At 42.7% G+C, this 25,955-nt stretch overlaps 1 protein-coding gene across 1 annotated transcript in view; it reads right to left on the bottom strand.

The window, feature by feature from the left end:
- The window catches only part of LOC311491980 (F-BAR and double SH3 domains protein 1-like), a gene marked incomplete at its 5' end in the record, with an annotated part of 107,086 nt that overhangs the window by 51,880 nt on the left and 29,251 nt on the right, over positions 1-25,955 (bottom strand). The window contains 2 exons of the mRNA XM_084550075.1: positions 24,345-24,449; positions 24,878-24,994. Coding sequence (XP_084406201.1) covers positions 24,345-24,449; positions 24,878-24,994 — 222 coding nt within the window. The remainder of the gene's footprint in view (positions 1-24,344; positions 24,450-24,877; positions 24,995-25,955) is intronic.

Raw genomic sequence — 25,955 nt, 5'->3', positions numbered from 1 at the left:
GTAAGTGAGTTTCTAGAATTATTTATATGTTAAGTGTTTGTGCCCAACATAGCTGAACTGTTAATAGAAGTTAACTACTAGCCGCCCAATGTTTTAGCCTTAGGCTAGCCTTCCAGCATAGCTCATGTATGTTAGCGAGCTAGCGGAGCTAGCCGCTAGCTAACCGCCGCGGACTAAACCGCGGAGTTAGCCTCGAGCTAACCGCGAGCTAGCCTCGAGCTAACCGCGAGCTAGCCTCGAGTTAACCGCAAGCTAACCGGGATTTAACCGCGAGCTAACCGGGATTTAACCGCGGACCCGCGGGACTTAACCGCGAGTTAGCCGCGGGAGTTAGCCGCGAGCTAACGCGGAGGCTAGTGGGGTTAGCCACTAAAACTGTGTCAAACTGAAAAATATATTATTCCACCACATAAAGTAGGAAACGTTTATGGCTTGTAACAACATTAATGACAGTATATATATATGATTGGAGTAATTTAATATAATATGATGTTTTTAATTAAATAAATAATGAGCTGTTGAACACTCATAAGAGTTATATTAAGTATGTTACATAACATTATTTGACATGTCTATTTGTCTGCGTATAGTTTTCCTCCAGCTGATCCAGACAGACTGCAGTGACGTCCAACATGAGACAAAGAGCTGGACTCGCAGGACAATTTGAAGGTCTTCACTTCATCGCTGATTCCTTGTTACAGCCTGGATGTGTTAAGTAGAATACTGATGTTTTTCTAACTGTAAGACTGTGCCGTAAAATGTTAAACTATTGCTTAGATAGCAGAAATGAGTTTTATTATTAAAATTATTATGATTAATGATCAGTTATTACGATTTGCTCGTTCTTTGTCTGGGGATCCTAGTGAGGACAGCTCTCTTAAAGGTGGGGGTGTGACGATCCCTCCCACTCTCTTCCTTATTTGATGCTGGCTTTCAGGTGGAGCTGGGAGGGGTCTGCTGCCTGTACCTGCCCTTCAGTTTGTAGAAGGGCATAAAGGACGACCCTTCTCAGTGTCTCTCTCTCTCAGCCAGGCCTACTGCATCCTCCTCATCCTGTTTGGTTTGTTGTACCCTGCATGACATCAAACTCACACCCATCCAGTCACTTTGAGCCTAGCAGCCAGGCCTTTAGACCACGCACACTTGAAACTGGACGTCAGCATCATCGGCACAGTCAAAATTTCCGCAGGAATTTTCTAGTTTGTATTTAAAATGGAGGAAAATCTGAAAAATGGCCGACAAGTTGTCATTCACTTAATGAGAGGAGCTATGGCTAGCAGGCCTAGCAGCTGTGTGATAGCACCAACAGAGGGGGGAGGGAGAGGGAGAGAGGGAGAGAGAGAGGGAGGGAGAGGGACAGAGAAAGGGAGAGAGAGAGGGAGGGAGAGGAGGAGAGAATGGGAGAGAGAGAGGTAAAGAGAGAGGAAAGGAGGGAGAGAGGGAAGGAGGGAGAGAGGAAGGGAGGGAGAGAGGGAGGGAGAGGGATAGAGAAGGGAGGGACAGAGAGGGAGGGAGGGAGAGAGAGGAAGGGAGAGAGAGAGGAAGGGAGAGGGAGTGAGAGAGGGAGAGAGAGAGAGGGAAGGAGGGAGAGAGAGAGGGACGGAGAGGGGGTGAGGGAGAAAGAGGGAGAGAGGGAGAGGGGGTGAGGGGGAGAGGGAGAGGGGGTGAGGAGAGAGGGAGAGGCGGAAGGAGGGAGGGAGAGCGGATGAGGGAGAGGGGTGAGGGAGATAGAGGGAGAGGGGATGAGGGAGAGAGACGAGGGAGGAGGGGTCATGGGGTGTTCTGCCTCCCTACTGTAACAGTCTGAGAGTCCCTAATGTTTTGTCAGTCTGTGTCTGTAATGCTATAGTGGGAGGGGAGGTGGGGGGGTTGGAGTGGGGGGGTCATAGTGTCAGGTTCTGGCCCCTACAGTATTGGAAGGGGTAGTTTAATGTTTTGGCAGATCGTCTCCCTCTGTCTCCCTCAGCCTTCTGTGTGCACCTGTGCTGAGTCTGCTCGTCAGGATTGGTCATAATGTTTTGGCATTCTGTCTGTGTGAATGTGCTCCTCTTCTGCTGCGTGTGTAAGCTCGTTAGGGTCCGGTTGTCATGGCTACCAGGGCCACCTGCTGTTTGAAGTCTCCTTCTGCCTCTCACCTCTGACTGAGTGAGAGGGAGGTCCAAAAAAAGTGGACCCTAGGATTTGCCCTCCGAACAAATGCTCATAAATCAAAAACTACAAGTCCTATCGGGAAAACGAACACATTGTGAGCGTCAGCCGAGGGTTTTGTACAATTTAGTGTTGTTCCCACGCGCCTACTGCGAAAATTGTGGCCGTAGTCGTTTTAGAAAAAAAATATGCGACACGAAAAATCGTCGAAAAATCCCTCTCGCTTTCCACATACACACACATGGGGAAAAATTCGAAAACTGATCGGCGCACTCCTCGCTCGGAGGAGCCTGCAGCCCAAACCATACGTCCCACACAAATAAAACCCACACCATCTGAAAGCCAACAAAAATCCCTACGTTTTTACGTATTTTTTATCTCTGTACCTCAAAAACTGTGGCCACAGGATCAGAGAGAAACTTTTTTTTTTAGAATTTCGAAGAAATCTGAAGTTAGAGTGACCGTTAGAGTGGGCCATAGGGATCCATTATAAACGATAATTTTTTCAGATTTTTCCAAAATTTCTCCAAAACGTAAACTGCGACCCTGACCAAACCGTAAAAGGTATGGAAACGCCGTTTTCAGGATTAAAAAGCTACACTTCCCGTGCCTCGTACAAACTTCCAAGCATTTTTCTACTCCGAAGCACGGCCGAGTAATCGCTGGACAAAGCGAAGCAGGAGATTTTGGAATGTTGCCGCTTTTTTCGGGCTTCTCCATTCATTTCAATGGGCCAAAACGCCCGCTTTTTGCCCGATTATTCTCGCCCCGTTGGAAGAATCGCTTAGAAAAGTCATAGCACACTTGTCCCGATTAAGGCGCACATCTGGATATACAATTTGTCTATTTTTTTTAAGAAGTCTGGGAGGAGAAGCGAACCGAAAAAAGTGGTCAGAAGAGGAAGAATAACTAGAAAATTCCTGCGGAAATTTTGACTGTGCCGATGATGCTGACGTCCAGTTTCAAGTGTGCGTGCTGTCTGCCCTAAAGGCCTGGCTGAGAGAAAGAGAGAGAGACACTGAGAAGGGCCGTCCTTTATGCCCTTCTAAAAACCCTGGCTCTGCAGCTAGATCCACTTCGTGGTTTAGTCCGTCGAAATAGCTGCGGGTTAGCTCGCGGTTAGCCGCCGCGGCTAGGCCCGCTAGCTCGCTAACATATATGAGCTATACTGGAAGGCTAGCCTAAGGCTAATTCATTGGTCGGCTAATAGTTAACTTCTATTACCAGTTCAGCTATGTTGGGCATAAACACTTAACATATAAATAATTCTAGAAATTCAATTACCTAATAAAGTGAAGGAAATATGTCAGAGATGTTCTGTCAGGAGTTACAGCAAAGATATAATTTGTATTTAAAATGGAGGAAATCTGAAAAATGGCTGACAAGTTGTCATTCACTCAATGAGAGGAGCTATGGCTAGCAGGCCTAGCAGCTGTGTGTTAGCACCAACAGAGGGAGGGAGGGAGAGGGAGAGAGGGAGAGGTAGAGGGAAGGAGGGAGAGAGGGAGGGAAGCAGGGAGAGAGGAAGGGAGAGAGTGAAGGACGAAGAGAGGGAAGGAGAGAGGGAGAGAGAGAGGGAAGGAGGGAGAGAGGGAGGGAGAGAGGGAGGGAGAGAGCGAGAGGGAAGGAGGGAGAGAGGAAAGGAGGAAGAGAGGGAAGGAGGGAGAGAGGAAAGGAGGGAGAGAGGGAAGGAGGAAGAGGGGAAGGAGGGAGAGAGGAAAGGAGAGAGGGAGGGAAGCAGGGAGAGAGGAAGGGAAGGAGGGAGAGAGAGAGAGGGAAGGAGGGAGAGAGGGAGAGAGAGAGAGAGGGAGGGAGAGAGAGAGAGAAGGAGGGAGAGAGGAAAGGAGGAAGAGAGGGAAGGAGGGAGAGAGGGAGAGAGAGAGAGGGAGAGAGGGAGAGAGAGAGAGGGAAGGAGGGAGAGAGGAAAGGAGGAAGAGAGGGAAGGAGGGAGGGAGGAAAGGAGGAAGAGAGGGAAGGAGGGAGAGAGGGAACGAGGAAGAGAGGGAGGGAAAGAGAGGGAAGGAGGGAGAGAGGGAAGGGAAGAGAGAGGGAAGGAGGAAGAGAGGGAGGGAAAGAGAGGGAAGGAGGGAGAGAGGGGGGGGGGGGTCATGGAGTGTTCTGCCTCCCTACTGTAACAGTCTGAGAGTCCCTAATGTTTTGTCAGTCTGTCTCTGTAATGCTATAGTGAGAGGGGAGGTGGGGGGGTTGGAGTGGGGGGGTCATAGTGTCAGGTTCTGGCCCTCTGCAGTAATAGAAGGGGTAGTTCTAATGTATTGGCAGATCCTGTTATCCACTGAGAACCCTTTTCCCTCCACTTTCTGTGTGCACCTGTGCTGGGTCTGCTCGTCAGGATGGGTCATAATGTTTTGGCACAGAGAGCGGGGGAGAGGAGGGAGGGAGGGAGGGAGGGAGAGAGAGGAGGGGGGGGGGGGGCATGGAGTGTTCTGCCTCCCCATTGTAACAGTCTGAGAGTCCCTAATGTTTTGTCAGTCTGTGTCTGTAATGCTATAGTGGGAGGGGAGGTGGGGGGGTTGGAGTGTGGGGGTCATAGTGTCAGGTTCTGGCCCCTACGGTATTGGAAGGGGTGGTTTTAATGTTTTGGCAGATCGTCTCCCTCTGTCTCCCTCAGCCTTCTGTGTGCACCTGTGCTGTGTCTGCTCGTCAGGGCCGTTGCCACGACTACACGCCGCACATATACTTCTCCTGCACCCTAGGATTTGCCCTCCGAACAAATGCTTATTTCTCAAAAACTACAAGTCCTATCGAAAGAACGAGCACATTGTGAGCGTCAGCCGAGGGTTTTCTACAATTTAGTGTTGTTCCCATGCGCGTACTGCGAAAATTGTGTCCGTAGTCGTTTTAGAAAAAAAGCATGCGACGAGAAAAATCGTCGAAAAATCGTTCTCGCTTTTCACATACACACACATGGGGAAAAATTCGAAAACTGAACGGCGCACTCCTCGCTCGGAGGAACCTCGAGCCCAAACCGTACATCCCACACAAATAAAACCCACACCATCTGAAAGCCAACAAAAATCCCTACGTTTTTATGTATTTTTTATCTCTGTACCTCAAATACTGTGGCCACAGGATCAGAGAGAAACTTTTTTTTTTAGAATTTCGAAGAAAATCTGAAGTTAGAGTGACGGTTAGAGTGGGCCATAGAGATCCATTATAAACGATGATTTCTGACGTTTTTTCCAAAATTTCTCCAAAACGTAAACTGCGACCCTGACCAAACCGTAAAAGGTATCGAAACGCCGTTTTCAGGACTAAACAGCTAAACTTCCCGTGCCTCGTACAAACTTCCAAGCATTTTCCTACTCAGAAGCACGGCCGAGTAATCGCTCGGCAAAGCGAAGCAGGAGATTTCGGAATGTTGCCGCTTTTTTCGGGCTTCTCCATTCATTTCAATGGGCCAAAACGCCCGCTTTTTGCCCGATTATTCTCGCCCCGTTGGACGAATCGCTTAGAAAAGTCATAGCACACTTGTCCCGAATAAGGCGCACGTCTGGATATACAATTTGTTTATTTTTTTTAAGAACTCTGGGAGGAGAAGCGAACCGAAAAACTACGGAAGAAATATAAGAATAATAAACGCGAGCAATAGTAATATATGTGCCATGCACAGGCAGGCTGCGCCTGCCTGTGCATGCACTAGCTCCCATTGCCTGCAATGGGAGCTAGTGCATCGGCACAGATAATAAACGCGAGCAATAGTAATATATGTGCCGATGCACAGGCAGGCGCAGCCTGCCTGTGCATCGGCACAGATAATAAATTGCCAACGTTAAATTTAAGTTGATCTGTGTGAATACAAGTGGATCTGTTGAGTAGCTGTAGCTGTACAGCACATACATGATCAGACGGAGAAGGGTCATATAATCCTAGGCATATTGACTTTCTTGAGTTTGGTTGTGTTTGTAGCACTCATATATTGGAGATTATTTGAAAAATTAGGAGGCGTTTAAAAAAGAGATTTGTTAATGCCAATGTAACAGAGTTAATGTGACTCCACTTGCCACCTGTCACACTGTTCGTCAATTACGATATTATATTAAGGTATTTGAACGCAGCACCCCTGCGGACTAGGGTCGTGCACCCTGGGAGACCGTAACAGTTTTCCTGCGCTGTCTCCCTGGTGAGTGCACATGTTGCTAGCTCCGTAAATATTTTCCATTATTCCTTTTAATTTCATATTTAAATGGGTGTTTTAAATGATGTTTTTGTACTGTTTTAGCGCTACGGTGTGAGAGCAAGTTTTTGGAAGTTGTACAACGAGACTGATTGTATACTGTCCTGCCAGGTACGGCAAATAAAACAACGAAAGCAGTGGTTCGGCCTCTGTTGATCCTACTTAACACAACGCACGAACACTACCGCTACACCAACAGCACACCAAAGGAATATGTGGGTGCCATAAAATCAATTAAGAGTTTTTCGTAAGTAAATTTTACAGAAATTTTAAATACAGGAGGAGTTTCCAGATGTGCTCTGGGAACAGGTAATTTGCTGGCGGACTGCCAAAACTCTGAATGACGAGCTATCAAGGCTGTGTAATAATCCTCAGTGCCGTGCCTCTATACCATTGGCCCCTGCACTAAATCTTCCAGAAGAATACCGGATACCAGGTTGACATAGAGTTGTAGCAAACGGATATATTTGCATGCATAATTAGAATAATTGGTTCCCTTCTGGCTGTTCCAAGGTCGAGGCTCAAAACTAAAGGTGACCGGGCGTTTCCCATTACGGCCCCTCGACTTTGGAACGCCCTGCCTGAGGACATAAGGCTTGCATAAACAGTGAATTCTTTTAAATCACTTCTTAAAACTAATTTTTATAGACTTACTTTTATGTGAGGTTTGTCTTTCTTTTTTAACTTTTAACTTGAATTAAATCATTCTGTTTTACTGTGTTTTATTTTATTTATATTTATTATTTTTATTATGTGGTTGTTTATGAAATTTAATTTTTAACCGCTTTTAATTGTCTTTTCAAATATGTTGGTTGTTCTTATTTTGCCTGAGTATTTTATTCATGCTTGATTGTCAAAGCACTTTGTAAACGCTGTTTTTAAAGGTGCTATATAAATAAAGGTATTATTATTATTATTATAACACCTCAGAGTGACGGATCTGAGAAACGAGAATTTGATTACACTAGAGAAGCTAATTATATTCGTTAATAAACAGGATTAGATGTTACAATCCCTTGTGCCAAGATCCCAGGCAAAACCCATTTAGAGGCCCTGTCCAACTGAGAAACCCTAACAAACCTGCAGTCATGAGATATGACGATTAACCTACAATCTAAATGAACTACAGTTGAAACCAGAAGTTTACATACACTGCGTTAAAAGACACATAAACATTTTTTCCTCACTGAAGTTAAATCAGACTAAACCTTCCCTGTTTTAGGTCAGTTAGGATTACCAAAATTACTTCTATTTGCTAAATGCCTCAATAATGAGAGAGAGAATTTCTTAGAGATTTTTTTATTACTTTCTTCAAAGTCAGAAGTTTACATACACAAAGACTATGTCTTTAAACAATGAAGGAAAGCCCTAATGATGATGTCATGGCTTCGGAAGCTTCTCATAGGTTAACAGACAATATCTGAGTAAATTGGAGGCACACCTGTGGATGTATTTTAAGGCTACACCTCAAACACACTGCTTCCTTGTTTGACATCATGGTAAAATCAAATGAAATCAGCCAAGATATCAGGAAGAGAATTATGGAGCTCCACAAGTCTGGTTCATCCTTGGGTACAATTTCCAGATGCTTGAAGGTGACACATTCATCTGTTCAAACAATTATACGCAATTATAGACACCATGGGAATATCCAGCTATCATACCACTCAAGAAGGAGATGGGTTCTGTGCCCCAGATGAACGTGTTTTGGTCCAAAACGTGCGTATGAACCGCAGAACAAAAGCTAAAGACCTTGTCAGGATGATGGCTGAAGCTGGTAAGAGAGTGTCATTCTCCACAGTGAAACGAGTCCTGTACCAACATGGACTGAAAGGCCACTCAGCAAGGAAGAAGTGGTGCACCTCATAAAATAGACGGCATCATTAGGAAAGAACATTATGTGAAAATATTGAAGCAACATCTCAAGACATCAGCCAGGAAGTTAAAGCTTGGGTGCAAATGGGTCTTCCAAATGGACAATAACCCTGAGCATACCGCCAAAGTAGTTACAAAGTGGCTTAAGGACAACAAAATCAGTGTTTTGGAGTGGCCATCACAAAGGCCCGATCTCAATCAAATAGAAAATTTGTGGGCAGATCTGAAAAGGCGTGTGCAAGCGAGTCGGCCTACAACCCTGACTCGGTTACACAAGTTCTGTCAGGAGGAATGGACCAGAATTCCAGCAGACTGTGGCGAGAAGCTTGTGGAAGGATACCCAAAGCGCTTGACCCAAGTCATAGAGTTTAAAGGCAATGCTACCAAATACTAAGGAAATGTATGTAAACTTCTGACTTTGAAGACAATTATACGCAATTATAGACACCATGGGAATATCCAGCTATCATACCAGTCAAGAAGGAGATGGGTTCTGTGCCCCAGATGAACGTGTTTTGGTCCAAAACGTGCGTATCAACCGCAGAACAAAAGCTAAAGACCGTGTCAGGATGATGGCTGAAGCTGGTAAGAGAGTCATTCTCCACAGTGAAACGAGTCCTGTACTAACATGGACTGAAAGGCCACTCAGCAAGGAATGAAGTGGTGCACCTCATAAAATAGACGGCATCATTAGGAAAGAACATTATGTGAAAATATTGAAGCAACATCTCAAGACATCAGCCAGGAAGTTAAAGCTTGGGTGCAAATGGGTCTTCCAAATGGACAATGACCCTAAGCATACCGCCAAAGTAGTTACAAAGTGGCTTAAGGACAACAAAATCAGTGTTTTGGAGTGGCCATCACAAAGGCCCGATCTCAATCAAATAGAAAATTTGTGGGCAGATCTGAAAAGGTGTGTGCAAGCGAGTCGGCCTACAACCCTGACTCGGTTACACAAGTTCTGTCAGGAGGAATGGACCAGAATTCCAGCAGACTATTGCGAGAAGCTTGTGGAAGGATACCCAAAGCGCTTGACCCAAGTCATAGAGTTTAAAGGCAATGCTGCCAAATACTAAGGAAATGTATGTAAACTTCTGACTTTGAAGAAAGTAATTAAAAAAAATTCTCTAAGAAATTCTCTCTCTCATTATTGTGGCATTTAGTAAATAGAAATAATTTTAGTAAGCCTAACTGACCTAAAACAGGAGAGGTTTATGTAAACATCTGGTTTCAACTGTAAGTAAATGCTGCTGGCTTGTAGGCCCAGTGTTGGGAGGGTTACTTTTAAAATGTATTCCCCTACAGGTTACTAATTGTTTGTCCTAAAATGTAATCTGTAATGTATTCCCTTGGATTACTCAAGTAATGTATTCTAAATACTTTTGGATAACTTTTAGCTCACTTCAAAATCGTCTCGCTGTGCGTGTTTATCTGGGACACTGAACACATGCTTTAGGGAACGATCTAATTATTGTCTTCCGAAAAAAAGTTATGCAGGTACACAAAACACAAATGTGGTGCTGATACTATTTAAAGAAAATGGCATCCAAGAGTCAATAGTCTTTGATTTCTTTTACCTTTATTAATTTCCACAGCTCAGAAATGAGGAAAATTAAAGTGCGACATGGCTGCTTTAACAAGCAGGTGTATAACAAAGCAAAAACATGCTTTGAATGTGCATAAAATAAAAAATGGAAATTGCATTGAGAACAATACAGGGTGCAATCATGCACTTTGTGAACTCACAGCAAACACATTATGCATGGTCAAAAGGTGATGCTTTGTCAATGCGCTGCATCAGTGCCTTCACATGGCACATGGCCGTTTTCCCACCACTGAATCAGCTTACAGAAGTAAGGTTGTGCACTGCCAGTTACAAAGTCAAAAATCAGCACATTAACTTTGCTCTGGGTAGCGGTGGCTGCGATGAGCTTTGCTTGTTTCTGATGACGTCCAAAAGCTGTACTGGTACACTCTAAGAAGTGAAACATGGATGTTGTATGCATTACATCATTTTTGTAAGGTGAAACTATTGAATAATTCCACTTTTGAAAAATAAATCAAGAAAGTTTCATTGCATTAATGTAATACAAAAAGGTTTTGGGATTACAAAGTTGTGCTGAATTGAATCTACATAATCAAGTTATTTAAAACACACTGCAGGCGTTAAAATGAATGAAGACCGTCCCAACGCGGTTTCCGTACTTTTTTGCACATGCGCAGTGTGGCTGAGGACGCCTTGGAAGAAACGCCCATAGACATATATACGTACACAGACATATATACAGTGCCTTGCAAAAGTATTCACCCCCCTTGGCTTTTTACCTATTTTGTTACATTACAGCCTTTAGTTCAATGTTTTTGTAATCTGAATTGTATGTGATGGATCAGAACACAATAGTCCAAGTTGGTGAAGTGAAATGAGAAAACTATATACATAAAACAATTTTTTAGAAATAAAAAACAGAAAATTGGCATTTGCATATGTATTCACCCCCTTTGTTATGAAGCCCATAAAAAGCTCTAGTGGAACCAATTACCTTCAGAAGTCACATAATTAGTGAAATGATGTCCACCTGTGTGCAATCTAAGTGTCACATGATCTGTCAGTACACATACACACCTTTTTTGAAAGGCCTCAGAGGCTGCAACACCTAAGCAAGAGGCACCACTAACCAAACGCTGCCATGAAGACCAAGAAACTCTCCAAACAAGTAAGGGACAATGTTGTTGAGAAGTTCAAGTCAGGGTTAGGTTATAAAAAATATCCAAATCTTTGATGATCCCCAGGAGCACCATCAAATCTATCATAACCAAATGGAAAGAACATGGCACAACAGCACACCTGCAAAGAGACGGCCGCCCACCAAAACTCACGGACCGGGCAAGGAGGCAGCACAGAGACCTAAGGTCACCTTGGAGGAGCTGCAGAGTTCCACAGCAGAGACTGGAGCATCTGTACATAGGACGACAATAAGCCGTACGCTCCATAGAGTTGGGCTTTATGGCAGAGTGGCCAGAAGAAAGCCATTAGTTTCAGCAAAAAACAAAATGGCACGTTTTGAGTTTGCGAAAAGGCATGTGGGAGACTCCCAAAATGTATGGAGGAAGGTGCTCTGGTCGGATGAGACTAAAATTGAACTTTTCGGCCATCAAAGAAAACGTCACATCACATCACCCAAAGAACACCATCCCCACAGTGAAACATGGTGGTGGCAGCATCATGCTGTGGGGATGTTTTTCAGCTGCCGGGACTGGGAAACTGGTCAGAGTTGAGGGAAAGATGGATGGTGCTAAATACAGGGATATTCTTAAGCAAAACCTGTACCACTCTGTGCGTGATTTGAGGCTAGGACGGAGGTTCACCTTCCAGCAGGACAATGACCCCAAACACACTGCTAAAGCAACACTTGAGTGGTTTAAGGGGAAACATATAAATGTGTTGGAATGGCCTCGTCAAAGCCCAGACCTCAATCCAATAGAAAATCTGTGGTCAGACTTAAAGATTGCTGTTCACAAGCGCACACCATCCAACTTGAAGCAGCTGGAGCAGTTTTGCAAAGTGGAATGGGCAAAAATCCCAGTGGTAAGATGTGGCAAGCTCATAGAGACTTATCCAAAGCGACTTGGAGCTGTGATTGCCGCAAAAGGTGGCTCTACAAAGTATTGACTTTAGGGGGGTGAATAGTTATGCACATTGACTTTTTCTGTTATTTTGTCCTATTTGTTGTTAGCTTCACAATAAAAAAAAAAAAAAACATCTTCAAAGTTGTGGGCATGTTCTGTAAATTAAATGATGCAAATCCTCAAACAATCCATGTTAATTCCAGGTTGTGAGGCAACAAAACACGAAAAATGCCAAGGGGGTTGAATACTTTTGCAAGGCACTGTACATAGACGCCTCATTGAGCGCTGCCGCCTACGGGAGCAGCGTGCCTACAGGGCGGCCATCTTGGAACAGGGCCACTTGCTCCTACAGTGCATTACATCTATGGAGGAATGGTGTTTCTACACAATAAAAGTGATCATAAATCACTCAGTTGAAGTCCGGCATCTTTTCTTTACAATCTTCTGACAGAAGCTAGTCTGCTGATAACATTAAGTAGAATTTGTGTTTGGGTAGTAAAACCATATTTTTTATCATAGCTACATGTGTGACGTCTTTAACAAATCATATGTTTGGAAATCGGTCCAAAATTCAGCGAATAATTCTACTTTGAGATTGAGGAGTACCTCTTTCCTTCATAGGTTCATGCACCGCTGCCTCTGCTAGCCCTGTACCAAGATGGCGGCACTTTAGGCACGTCCCTCCACAGTCGATGCGGCGTCTATGTATATATGTCTTTGTATACGTAGTGATGGCCAGTCGAGGCTTTCGACACGTGATTCAAAAAAAGGTTCATTACTCGAGGCTTCAATGACACAGTGCTCTATTAGGACATAGTGGAGAATAAAATGCAGTATAATCGAGACGTGTCTTGGTTCATTCTTGTATGGGAGTTGATTTGCCATGCACATTCCTGTTCGACTACACCACATGGATATGTGGTTTAAAGCTGATAATAAATACATTATATAGGCCTACTTATTACAATAAAATACATAAAAAGCAATCAATGGGAATCGAACCCTTGCTTCACTAACGAAAGACCGTTGTTTTTTCAGTGTACCACTAACCCCTTTCGTTTCCCATGTTTGACGTTGGACCTTTTGATCTACGTCACTAATACACTCTACCTTCGGTAACACTAATGTTTATGTTACAGCAGAGCCATTTCTTGGTATAGGCTAACTAGGCAAATGCTTAGGGCCCCCAAGCCACCAGGGGGCCCCAAAGCTGCATGTTCATCCTCATCTGAGAATTAAAATGTTCTGTCTTTATCTGTAGCTATCTCGTGTGTTTGTTACATCCCTTTATATGCCTAAAAAGAAAAACGTCGTAGGATATAAATAAAACAAACTGCAATAATAAGCAGTGACTGGTGTTTTTGTGGCAATACTGCGTCATATTCGTTGGACCGCAGTGTCGCAATTAGTAGTGTAAAACCCGGATCTTTTGAGGGATTCGGATCGGTCTGAGTCACTCACTTGTATGAGCCGGGTTTTGCGAGTCACTTGAGTCACTTAACTCAAAATGGCCCGATTGCGAAAGAAAGTGTTTCCAGTACATTCACTCGAGACATAATAAAGCATAGTAAACACCTAATACAGGATTATTACAGTTACCGGTTATTGCCATTTATCAGTTGTGATACATGGCCACTGAAAATCATATCAAGTATCTTAAATAAGCCTAAACCTAAAGCTCAAAATTAAACTGGGCAAAAATAAATAAATAAATAATGAGGACAGGATTTTATTTTCTTATGGTCTAAAATGTATGTGGAGTGGATGCAGAGGCTATTAATTCACTCACAACGTTAAGTTTCGTTTCTCTGCCGATCGAGTGAATGGCTGTTGACTCCCTGCTCTCGGTTAAGCAGAGACTCATGAGTGGCGAATCCGCAGGATTCATGAGTGGCGGACTGGACTCATGAGTGGCAAATCCGCAGGATTCATGAGTGGCGGATCGGACTCATGAGTGACGGATCCGCAGCGGATTCATGAGTGACGGATCGGACTCATGAGTGGTGGATTGGACTCATGAGTGACAGATCCTCAGCGGATTCATGAGTGACGGATCGGACTCATGAGTGGTGGATTGGACTCATGAGTGAGGGATCAACAGTGGATTCATGAGTGGCGGATCCGCTACAGACTCGCTACTCATGAATCCCTGCTGGCTGAGTGCAGGTGGCGCTGGTAATGGTCAGGTCAGGTATAAAATTGACTGAATTGACAAAATCAACAGCTGAGGAATTAGATAAGCCAATACAGGAACTGGAGATAAAACAGGTGATTTCATCACTTAAGAATAGTAAAAGTCCAGGTCCAGACGGATTTGTCAATGAATTTTATAAAACTTTTATAGACCTACTGGCACCCCTGTTACTAAAAGCATACAGACATGCCCTTGAGTCCAAAACTATGGCACCATCTTGGACTGAGGCAACCATAGTAGTAATTCATAAAGAGGGTAAAGACCCCACCGAATGCCAGTCTTATAGACCAATATCGTTGCTGAATGGAGACTTACGTATTCTAACAGCAATCTTAGTTAGACGTGTTAACAAGATAATTACCCAGATCATACACCCTGATAAAACAGGGTTCATCACCGGAAGATTTTATGGAGATAACATAAGACGTTTACTAAACATAATATCCCATCAGAAAGACAAGAAATTAGAGTCGGTAATTATATCTTTAGATGCACAAAAGGCATTTGATCGCGTGTCCTGGCGATATCTACTTCAAACATTAAAACGGTTTAAATTTGGCCCTAATTTTATAGACTGGATACAAACACTCTATTCATCTCCATAAGCGGCTGTTAGGGTTAATGGGTACAGATCAGAGAGATTTACACTAGAGTGAGGATGCAGACAAGGCTGCTCTTTGTCACCCTTGCTATTTGCCCTTAGCATTGAGCCACTAGCCCAGCTTATTAGAGATGATATGAACATAAAAGGGATTACAATAAATAAAGAAGAACACAAAATATCACTATACGCAGATGATGTTTTGCTGTATTTAAGAGAACCCATATCCACTATACCATATCTTAAAGAGCTCATCTCTAGGTATGGGTATTATTCTGGATATAAAGTTAATGTGGACAAAGCGGAGGCTATGGATGTGAACAGTCTTGTTTCAGAAAGTGTTAAGCTGCAAAGTGGTTTTAAGTGGCCTAGAGAAGGCATCAAATACCTTGGTATTTATATACCCCATTCCCTACACAATCTGTATGATACAAATTACAATAAAATAATTCGGCACATTAGTAATGATCTAGAACGATGGTCCTCACTTCCACTCTCTCTACTGGGTCGTGTGGAAAGTATCCGTATGAACGTCTTGCCTAGACTATTGTATTTATTCCAGATGTTACCTGTGGAAATTCCAAAAAGAACCTTTGATGACCTTGACAAAATGATAGCAAAATTTATATGGCAAAACAAACGCCCTAGAATTAGACTTAAAATTTTACAGTCACTGAAATTGGACGGAGGTCTTAAACTTCCAAACTTAAGATATTATTTTTGAGCTGCACAGATGAAGCCACTTATAGTATGGATTCAGAATGGTACTTTTACACGATGGCTTAATATCGAGAAAAGTATGTGCCCAGAGTCTTTGGAAAATTTGGCCTTTCTAGACACTCCTATAAAGGAAATGGCGGACTGGACAAAAACCACTTTAAAAATTTGAAATAAAATACAAAGGTACTTTCATCATTAGCAAATATCAGGCTCATGAGGACAGTGTTGCCAACTTGGTGACTTTCTCGCTAAATCCAGCGACTTTCAAATCCTCTTGGCGACTTTTTTTTGTCAAAAGCGACTAGCGACAAATCTAGCGACTTTTTCTGGCGCTATTGGAGACTTTTCTGTTTCTTGGAGACTCTGATGTGAAAGCACATATCGGTTCAGTTACTGTCCTCAACAAGTAGCAGGTGCTGCCGTGAGCCCCTCCCCCGTCCCAAAGCACTCACAGGCGGTCAGTCTCACAGTAGCCCCGCGCAGCAGCAGTCAGAGCAGAGAGGAGACCCACGCCACTCCGCGTCCAGACTGCAAACGAATGGCGGATGCGCAAAGCTGCCGCTGATGCCCTGGTTTACAGAGCTGTATGTAAATGTTTCTTCACTGTGACACTAAAATAAATAATAAAATAATAATCCATTTAGATAGTTAATTTTGTCAAGTTAAAACCGTTTATACAAAAAATGTTAAAAATGTTCTAGTTATGGCAAAAAATGCTCAAGTTTTACTGTGACTGTGACTTGTAGGCTCCTTAGTGGAGCATACGGTTAGAAACTAAACCAAACTTAAGAAAACTAAAAAAAAAAAAACTTAAGTAACTGTGCCAGAGTGTCTCTTTTGAGTCACTTCGCCAATCCCAAGCCCGGATAAAGGAGGAGTGTTAATAATACAGCGTCCATCACAATTACACCGAAATGGCAAATTATACAAATTAGCCGATGACGTCATTTAGCGACTTCTAGCGACTTTTAGGACAGCCAATAGCTACTTTCCTTACTGAGGAGTTAGCAACACTGCATGAGGACCTTCACTCCTAACAATTTAGATTCTGGTTTTAAGAAGTGGTCAGACCATGGCCTAAACCATCTGTACCAATTAGTTAAAGATGGAAATCTGAAAACATTTGCACAGTTGAAAAATTGAAAAATGAATTTGATCTCCCTGGGACAGACATCTTCAGATATCTACAGCTGAGATCTTTTCTGATGACGCACAAAGATTGGGGAAAATTCATAAGACCTACCTTTATAGAAAAGTTTCTCATTACACAAATAAGTCATGGAGATAAGAAAATAATTAGTAAATTATATGATATGATTATATGATATGATTATACGAACAAAAACATATCATTGGACACTTTGGAGATATTGGAGATATGTACCGAAGCGCACCACAAACTTTAACACATGGAAGGAATTTAAGTGGAAAGTAGTTACCAGGTTCTTCAGAACACCAGCAATAACAACTAAGATGGGATCAGCGTATGGTAGCTCATGTTGGAGGAATTGTGGTACTGAGAATGCCACTCATATCCACATATTCTGGCTGTGTCCTAAATTGAGCCTATTCTGGAAGGATGTCTTTGATGCTCTCAGAGAGGTTTTCAAATGGGATATTCCACAAACCCCTACAGTAACATTATTAGGAGCAATTCCTGAGGGTACAGAAGGAAGGGATGTGAAATACCTCTTAAACATTCTGCTTACAGCAGCGTTAAAATGCATAACCATCAGATGGCTAAAGCCAGATCCTCCTACTTATAATATATGGATTCAGAAAATATGGGACATTTACCAGATGGAGCAAATTACATATTCATTAAGGCTTCAAAAACATATTTTTATTAAACGATGGAAACCTGTCACAGCTCTGCTAATACAATAAGTTTGTAGCATAAGACGCTTGGTCAGGTACTAAACACATTCACACCATCATACCATGTCATGTGATATCTTGAGTGGATCCCTTTTTTTTTTTTTCTATCTTTCAAAATCTTATTATTATTATTATTAACAAGATTATCATTATTTTTTCTTATATTCGATTATTTACCTTCCTTGTCATTCTTTCATTTTAAATCTGTGCAATTGATCCTATGTTTTATTTATTATTACTTTACTGTGCTGCTTTATTACACAACTCTTGAATTTAGTGTGCAGCTGTAAAAAAGGGAAAAATGTATATGAAGAGAAATGGATTGTCACATTACCGTTGTGAAAAAATAAATAAAAATTAAGTTAAAAAAAAAAAGATAGACTCGACATATTTTTCCTCGCAGGCAATTCAGGACTTTCTTCATCAGTCTTTGGAAAGTTGCTGGTGCATTCTTGAGTCCAAAAGGCATTACATTAAAATGATATAGCCTGTGATGAGTGATAAATGCGGTTTTTGCTTTGCTGTCTGGAACCATAGGTACTTGCCAGTATCCACTATTCAAATCGACTGTTGAGAAAATGATGGCTCCGGAGAGAGATTCCAGGATTTCATTAATGTTTGGGAGTGGATATGCATCAGTTTCAGTGACAGCATTAAGTTTACGGAAATCAACACAGAATCTATGTCCTCGGGTGACATTCTATAAGGCCTTTGTTTGATTGGCACACAGCTAGTGGTGTAGATGGTGTGTTGCAAAACCTTAGTTTTCCCTGGCTGATTTGTACAAACAAGTGGGTTAGATTCAAGGAGGGTACGTAATTTCTTCTTGTCTTCATTTGGCAGATGAGCATCACACACAGCTGTATTGATGTAATCCTTTCGCTTGGATATATTCTCTGTCAGCTACATTAATTATCATCCCAATACTTGAAATCCAAGCCAAGAACAACGCCATAGGCTAGGGATTTTGGTCCCAGTACCGCCACAGGAGGAGAGCACATGTGTCCTTGAAGAGCCAAAGTGAGGTTTCCCCACCCACTTGGAGTGGCTGCCTCACCATTAGCCAGAAACAAAGGACCTTCTGTCCATGGCTGGAGGTTATCCTTTGACTTCCTCACTTCCCTCCAAAGATATTCATGAATGAGTGTGTAACTAGATCCTGTGTCAAGTATGGCTTTTCCACGCCATGTACCGATGGAAACTGGTACGATCAGTTGTTGGGGGCTAGAGGATGTATCAGGGGAATCACAAGTAGTTGATGAATTTGATTCACCTGAGGTATCCTGTGATGGTTGTGGTCTGGGGTGGCTAAATGTTTTAGATTTTACCAGTGACACAGAACCATTACCAAGGGGCCCTTTTGATTTTAGTGATGTTACAGGATGCCTGGGTACCTGTTGTCTGGGGTTTTTAGAGGAGGGGTCAGGTGAATTGTAACGTGGGCACGAGCCAGGAGGGTGGTTTCCTTTGCATCTCCAGCACAAAATTGGACATCTGGCTTGGTCAACTGGTTGTCTGAAGTTTGTATTTTTAGGAAAGGGGTTAGCATTTCTAACGCTCATTCTCTGTTGTTCGTGGTCTTTTTCTAGTTGATGGCCAAGGTGCACCAAATCTTCGACTGTGTCAACTCGACCCCTGAGTTGACTAGCAAGATGAGGTTTGATGTTTTTCAAGATCATTTTAATAATGCTAGCTGGAGATGGAACCCCACTCTTACAGAGAGTTCTATAGGAGAAAGCAAAATCTCTGATACATTAATTTTGTTTTTGAGTTCTGACTTGAGCCCGTTCAGCTAGCTCATCCTCATAGTCTTCTGAAAGGAAAGCTGCCAAAAACACGGTTTCAAACTGACTCCAGGAAGTTACCTCTGATCGGGTGATTTCCCACCAGTCACGAGCAGTTCCCCGGAGTACAGTTCTGAAGGTAGCAAGGAATTCAGCATCCAATAAAGGATGAACTGCAAGAAAGTGACCATCATTAAGACCACCATAAGTAGGTAAGGTTACTTTCATATGGCCACTATTTGTGACAGGTGTGACTGTTGATGGCTTGTCAACCAAACATGAGCCAGAGCTGGGAGAAAGAGAGGTAGATTGGACCTCTACCTTAGGGGATTCAAGTCTTTGTTCTAACAAATCAGTTTTCTGTTAAAGGATTTGAAGTCGCTCTTTTTCCTCTACTCCCACTTGTCCAAGTTTTGTGGTCATTTTCCTTATGTCAGTGTGACAAGCTTCAACTGTTTCAGTTAGCTTGTAGACGCTTTCTTGTGTGTTTGTATAAAACTCCTTGAGCTTGTTTTGAAGTTCTATCTGCAGCTGCTCCACCATGAAGCGAACCACTGCCAGAAGGGAGATTTCCGACCGTTTCAGTTCCTCTTCCACCACCATTTTAGTTCCTTTTAGGAGTTGATTCATTCCTAATTCCATCCCTTCTCCCAATTTTGGACATCAGTTGGTGATGATGTGTTTGGATTTGACACGTAAGATCTTTCAAGTGCTTATTGGAGGAAGTTTGAATCTCTGCTACATCCTCTGTCAGCTTTTTTATTTCTCTACCTTGCCCTTCCATTGCTCCATGTACTCTGTCCCACCCATCCTGAGCTGTCACTGCAATTTGAGTTAGGCTACGAGCAGGCGTAGGGATGGCTTTTGGAAGTTCACAATGGGACTGAGATGTTGAATATGGGGAGGAAGCAGAAGGAAGAGTATGAGTCCCTCCTCCGGGATCTGGTAAGGAATATGCATCATCCGTTTCCCAAGCAAGGGATTGATTGACAGATCGCGGACTATTTATGGGAGCGCAAACTGCAGAATGTCCTTGAGTTCCAGAGGTAGTTACCTGAGGTTGGTGTGGGGTTGGAAAGTAAGTATGTAAGTGTGCACCAAATGTACTGGCTGTACCATGAATGGTTTGAGGGGTTTGTACGTCAGGAGCTTCAATATCAAGCAAAACTGAGGGTGACACAGGCATGGGTTGCTGAGTAGACATAATGTGATGTGTGGGTTATGAATGGTTAGGAGGAATAACACAGCAGCATTACAGGTCATAAATCACAACAATCAAAATTTTCACTGTAAAAGCAGACCTAATCAAAAACATCAACACTGCATACCATACACAGATCCATTATCACTTCAAAAGCTTCACAGAACAAGATCTGTGAAGCTTTTGAAGTAACTACAATTACTAATGTTCGTCGGGCCCCACGTTGGGCGCCATTTTCTGTAGCGTAGGGATTAAAAACGGTTACACACACACACACACACACACCCACACACACACACACACAAATAGTTCGTCGCCAGACAGGAGATTAATAAAAAGTAGAACTATAGCAGAGCATTTAATATATATAAAGCAGACTTCTGAAAAGAAGCAACAGATAATGTGCAACCCAAATCCAAACTACAAATCAAATTCTATTTAGATTTTTTCTTGTAAAGTTACTCAGGCAGAATAGGGATTAAACAAAAATATCAGCATTCACAGTTTACTCATTTAACACAAATCATGGCAACATAACAAAAAAAAATCACTTTAAAGGTGACAGAGAATGAAAAAACGTTTTTACCTTGTCTTAGTTGAATAACGGTAGTCTGCCCGCATTCACGAACATACGAAAAGTGCTAGACATTCTGAACATCTCCGTTTCATAGAAATTCCTCCTTTAGAAATGTCAGCCAGAAAATGGCCCAATCTGAACAACGGATACATATTACGTAAAATGCATCTCACTGCCCCCCCACTCTCATTCAATTCCCTCCCCTTCAAAATAATTTGCATACATCCGCCCTCTCGCCTCCAACGGGAAGTACATTGCAGCAGTGCTTGCGGAGTTCAAGGCGAAATGGCGAGTCGCGTTCCGAGGTGTGCTCTTCCAGGCTGTGCAAGCGGTGTGCAAACTTTCCATTACATTCCCACCGAAAGAAATGCACGAGATGCGTGGCTGCTGTTCATTTATAATCGGATTCCAACTACATTCAACCACAGACTGCTACTTTGCTCAGCCCATTTCACCTCTGACAGTTTTACAAACCTGGGACAATTTCAAGCCGGCTTCTCTCAGCGCTTGATGCTATGCAGCGGAGCAGTTCCAACTTTGCTATCAAATCATCCTCAACAACCAGTACAAACTGTAAGTATCAAGTTGTTGTTAGATTGTTTTTAAAACGTTAAAATAGAATATTCGTTTTGGTTTGTGTAAGACTACTGTTCGCACTTTAGAGTAACGTTAGCATCAACCATAACTTAGCACAGGTGACTAACACACCAGGCTTGATTTGTAACGTTAGCGTTACCATCGGGACAGCGGAATAGTAGCTTTTTAATGTCTTTATCTACTCCGTTTATTGTGTTCAACATTGAGAGTTTCGTCTATTGCTCTCAACTAGCCTCTGGTTGACCTCCCCTGCTAGGGTAACAAGTGGCAGCAAATGCAGCCAATCAGCGTCAAGTGCTTGCATTTCATAATGAGGTTGCCAGTTAAGCCCGAAGGGGCGCCAAATAGGTGCAAAACCACGCGTTTAAAATCCCCCACCCTAATATAGCTTTCTGAGAGAGGTTTTTAGGAAGCTTCTAAGGCATTACAGACCCAACCAAAATTTTGTTGTCTACATGTCACATCACAGATCAAGGATAAATACCCCGTTCAATCATTCTATGTCACCTTTAAGTAATCAAAGTCCAAAAAGAATGAAGGGTTTTGTTAGTTCAGTTCAGTTCCAGCTTCAGGTGTGTATGAGCATGTGTGTGTGTGGTAGTCCAGTTCAGTTCCAACTTCAAGTGTGTATGAGAGTGCGTGTGTGGTAGTCCAATTCCAACTTCAGGTGTGTGTGAGCGTGCATGTGTGTGTGTGTGAGGAGAGTATGGTGGATCAGAGGGGAAAAGGTTGAGGGGCTTTTTTGTGTTTGAAGGGACACAGGTGAAGTCTGGAGAGTGACCTACGTGGGGTTTTCTCCAGCCCAGGCAAGTATGGGGTCCAAGTATGCAGGGTCAGGGCACACAGGCAACTTTTTCCTCCTACAGACTCCGGGGATCCTCACCACTCCTCAGACCATGGGTTTCCTTAGTCCCCCAGTAAATCCAACTGGTTCACTTTTTTTTGTTTTTTTCTTTTTACAATATTTACTTTACTTTTCTTCAAATATCACTCTCACTCCTCTCTGTTCTCCTCCTTACTGCTTGTGTCAGTAGCTTCCCTCTCCCCGGCTCACAGGTGTCACTCATTTGTTAATTCACCTTTTTTTCTCTCACGCCTTGCGCCCCTCTTTTTCCTTTGAGGTGGTAAAGGGCTGTTCTGTTATTTTACCTTTCTGCCACACTGTACTTGTTTTATTTTTAAAGGCAGCCAACTAACACTTATCCAAAAAATTGACACTTGGAACATGCATCAACAGTATATAAACTACCTAAAATGACAGAAACCATCCTTAAAAAAATTTGACATGTATTTTAATGTTTTAGTTTGGCCCCATCCACCAACGTGGAGGAGGTGGAGCTTCACCTCCGGCTGTGTCCACGGTTGCCCTGAGCAAGCATCTAACCCCCAATTGCTCCAACTGTACACACTACTGTCAGAACAAATTTATGGGTCAAACAACAGGAACTGAAATTTCCCCATTGCGGGACAATTAAGGGTTAAATAAAATAAAAGCAGAACTCAATGACCACATGTCTATCGCCTCAGACATTTCCAAAAAAGGTTTAAAAAAAGGCGACTGGACTTGTAGAGTTTTGTTTGAGAAGACGTCCGAGTAGCTTCTTCAGTTCAGAACTGTAGCTTCTTCAGTTCAGAAGAACTCGGATGAGTGGTGAAACGTCTTCTCAAAAAAACTCTACAAGTCCAGTTGCCTTTTTTAAACCTTTTTTGGATATATAATGACCTGGATGACTGAGAACCTTCACAGACACACCTTAGACATTGCATTGAGGTTTGGAGACACCAGCTTTTACTCATACCATGTTCTTTTCACTTCCCAGGCAGACTATACCAGTGTAATCAGGGTACATACTGGGGCACCCCCAACTCTGACCTCTACTGTAGAGTGTTTGCTGCCTGCCCCACCATTGCCTGCACCGTATGTGGAACTCCCTCCCACCCAGCCACAGCATGCATTTTCGCACCTTTCATCACCCCCTCCTCTTCTTCTACAGCTACAATCCCACCTTCAGTCTACAGTTCCATTCCCCAGGGCATTGGTAACAGAGGAAGACCCTTACTCCACCAGGGCGGTAGGATGGTCTGTAATAACTTCAACAACCTAGGTAGCAAATCATCCAGTTGCCGATTCCTCCATACCTGTCCTCACAATCCCACCAAACAGCCCCTTTGACAATCCCATTTTCTCAAAACACAACACCATTTAAAATCAACGCCCTCAATTCTGCCCTTAGAAATCATCCAAACTGCCCATGTCAGCATGCTAATCAAAGGCTTACGAACCCCGGACAGCTCCAAAACAGCTACCTCTGACAGTTAATTTCCTGACTTGTTGCATCCAAACCCTCCGAGCAGGTCCAATAAATTCAACACTCGAAGCCATGTTCCTCTTATTCTTCGGGTTCCTACACTGTTCCGAATTCGCAGCCTCTTCATCCACCTACGACCCATCCCAGCACGCCAGCCTTTCCAATATTTCCTTCCACCCTCCAGACACCATAGTGTTCAACGTCAAAATAAGCAACACCAACCAACTGGGACTCTCACATCCTATCTACCTCTTCTGTTCAAACTGCTTCCTAAGCCCTTTCGAACCAGTGCAAAACTCTGTGAATGCTCAACAAGCCCTCCATGCATTCATCTTATCCCCTCATCCCTCTCATCCCATCCATTCCCTTTCAAACAAACAATTTCATGCATTTGCAGTATTGTACATATTTGTATGTCTTTTTTTTCTATTAGAAATGTAAATTAAAATGATATTTAATATATAATAAAAAAAACTGCTTTATAATACTGATGCTTTGCTTGCTTTACTTCTGCATAAGAGAGGAACTTGCAGTGGAGAGCAGAATGACATGAACAGCAGAAAACATAATCTGGTAACCTGCTGAGTGTTACACATTAAACACATTTACAGAGAAAGGCCACATTTAAAAGCACGTACCTTGGCTTTCCTGACACTGTCCTGCACTTCAGCCATCTTCTGCTCTACACTGAGGCCAGTCTCCCCTGACAACAGCTTCAGTCGACTCTCAAACATCTGTAAAGCCTGGAAAAAAGAAAAAGAGACATTGCCTATTAGAATGGAAACATAAAACCCTATTATTTCACTAATTGCACCACTTTTTCATGCCACATTTAATGTCTGTATCTTATCTAATCTGTCTTACTTATTGAAATGCCGTGAATTACAGTGACAAAAAAAATGAAATAAAAAAACACTATGTGCTTCATTTGTTTACTAATGGTTTAAAGATACTACACCAGCTGAATTTGTTGATTTAATATTAGAAAGAAATCATGCTTTTCACACACTGAGAGATGTATCACCAAAAACTACAGGAGAAAACAATATAATAAAAAACATTCGGCCCAGTGACAGCTGACATTTTCAGACAAAGGAATGCTTGCAGAATGGAACAATTAAAAGAAATAGACTAAAACTACTAAAACTGTTACTACATCCACAAGTCTGACCCTCTCTCCGTGGATGATGATCTTGTAGTCCTTTGCAGCCTTGGTAGCCCATTTCTTGGCCTCCCTCACCAAACAGCCCTCCCCCTCTGAAGTAGAAAAATCCTGCAGAGCAGTCACCTTGACAGAGGAGAAAATCATCAAAATCTTTTCATGCTTTGCCTGTTAAACTGTATATGAAATTCCAGGTGACTGCTGCTTAACCAAATCATAGCTATTCAGTAAATTCTCCATGAATGTGCAGTGTGCTGGACATGAGTTTTGTTACATTGTTCCTAGGAAGATCTAGGGGAATTTGGGGGTTAAACACAGGACAACCAATGAAGTCGAGTCTGGATGTAGAAAACATAACAGTGGAGAAGGATTGGACTGCGTGGTTATGCCAAATAAATGAAAAGTAATATAACAAAAATAGACCTGCCATCCATATTGAAAGCAACAAACAAAAAGCCCTAACTATCTTCTCTACTCAAAGGTGTAACCAAAAACTATACAGGTGGCACCAACCAATAATTCCAGTGTATATAAACAAAAGGTTACCTTCGTGATGAGGTGTTTAGTGTACTCCAATCTCACCTGTAGTCCGCACCTTCCACCACAACTAAAATAAATGGTACTCAAAGGTCCACACGTCTCAATAATAAATAAGGTAAGTAACAGAAATCAAAATTCAAAATTCAAAAACAGTCGAGCAATAATGCAGCAGAATAGCAAGCAGCAGGGAGCAGACTGGACCAAGCAGACCATCTGAAAGCAAGCAGCAGAGCAGCAGAGACTGGATCAAGCGGATCATCCAAAAGCAGCAGAGAGAGAGAAGCCTGTAGCTGGATCTCTTTCAATGTAGGCCAACCAGGCCCCATCAGACTTCTCAGATGGAACCAGTTGTGGAATCAACAATGAACAGGGGAGGGGGAGAGAGAGAAACAAAGGAAATACACTGCTCCTGTCTGGCACGTAACATACATCCATCACTTATTCTCCTACGCAGCTGTCTGAATATAGGTTCATAAATCCTATACAGGTAATTTCTCATAATATGTCTACCCCAGACCTCTGCAAACTGTCTCTAAAACTAGGAGTC

The sequence above is a fragment of the Chelon labrosus genome, assembly GCF_963514085.1.
Source record: "Chelon labrosus genome assembly, chromosome: 8".
Classification (NCBI taxonomy): domain Eukaryota; kingdom Metazoa; phylum Chordata; class Actinopteri; order Mugiliformes; family Mugilidae; genus Chelon; species Chelon labrosus.
Note: the sequence above shows the minus strand (reverse complement) of the source record. Positions and strands in the feature narration are given on the sequence as shown.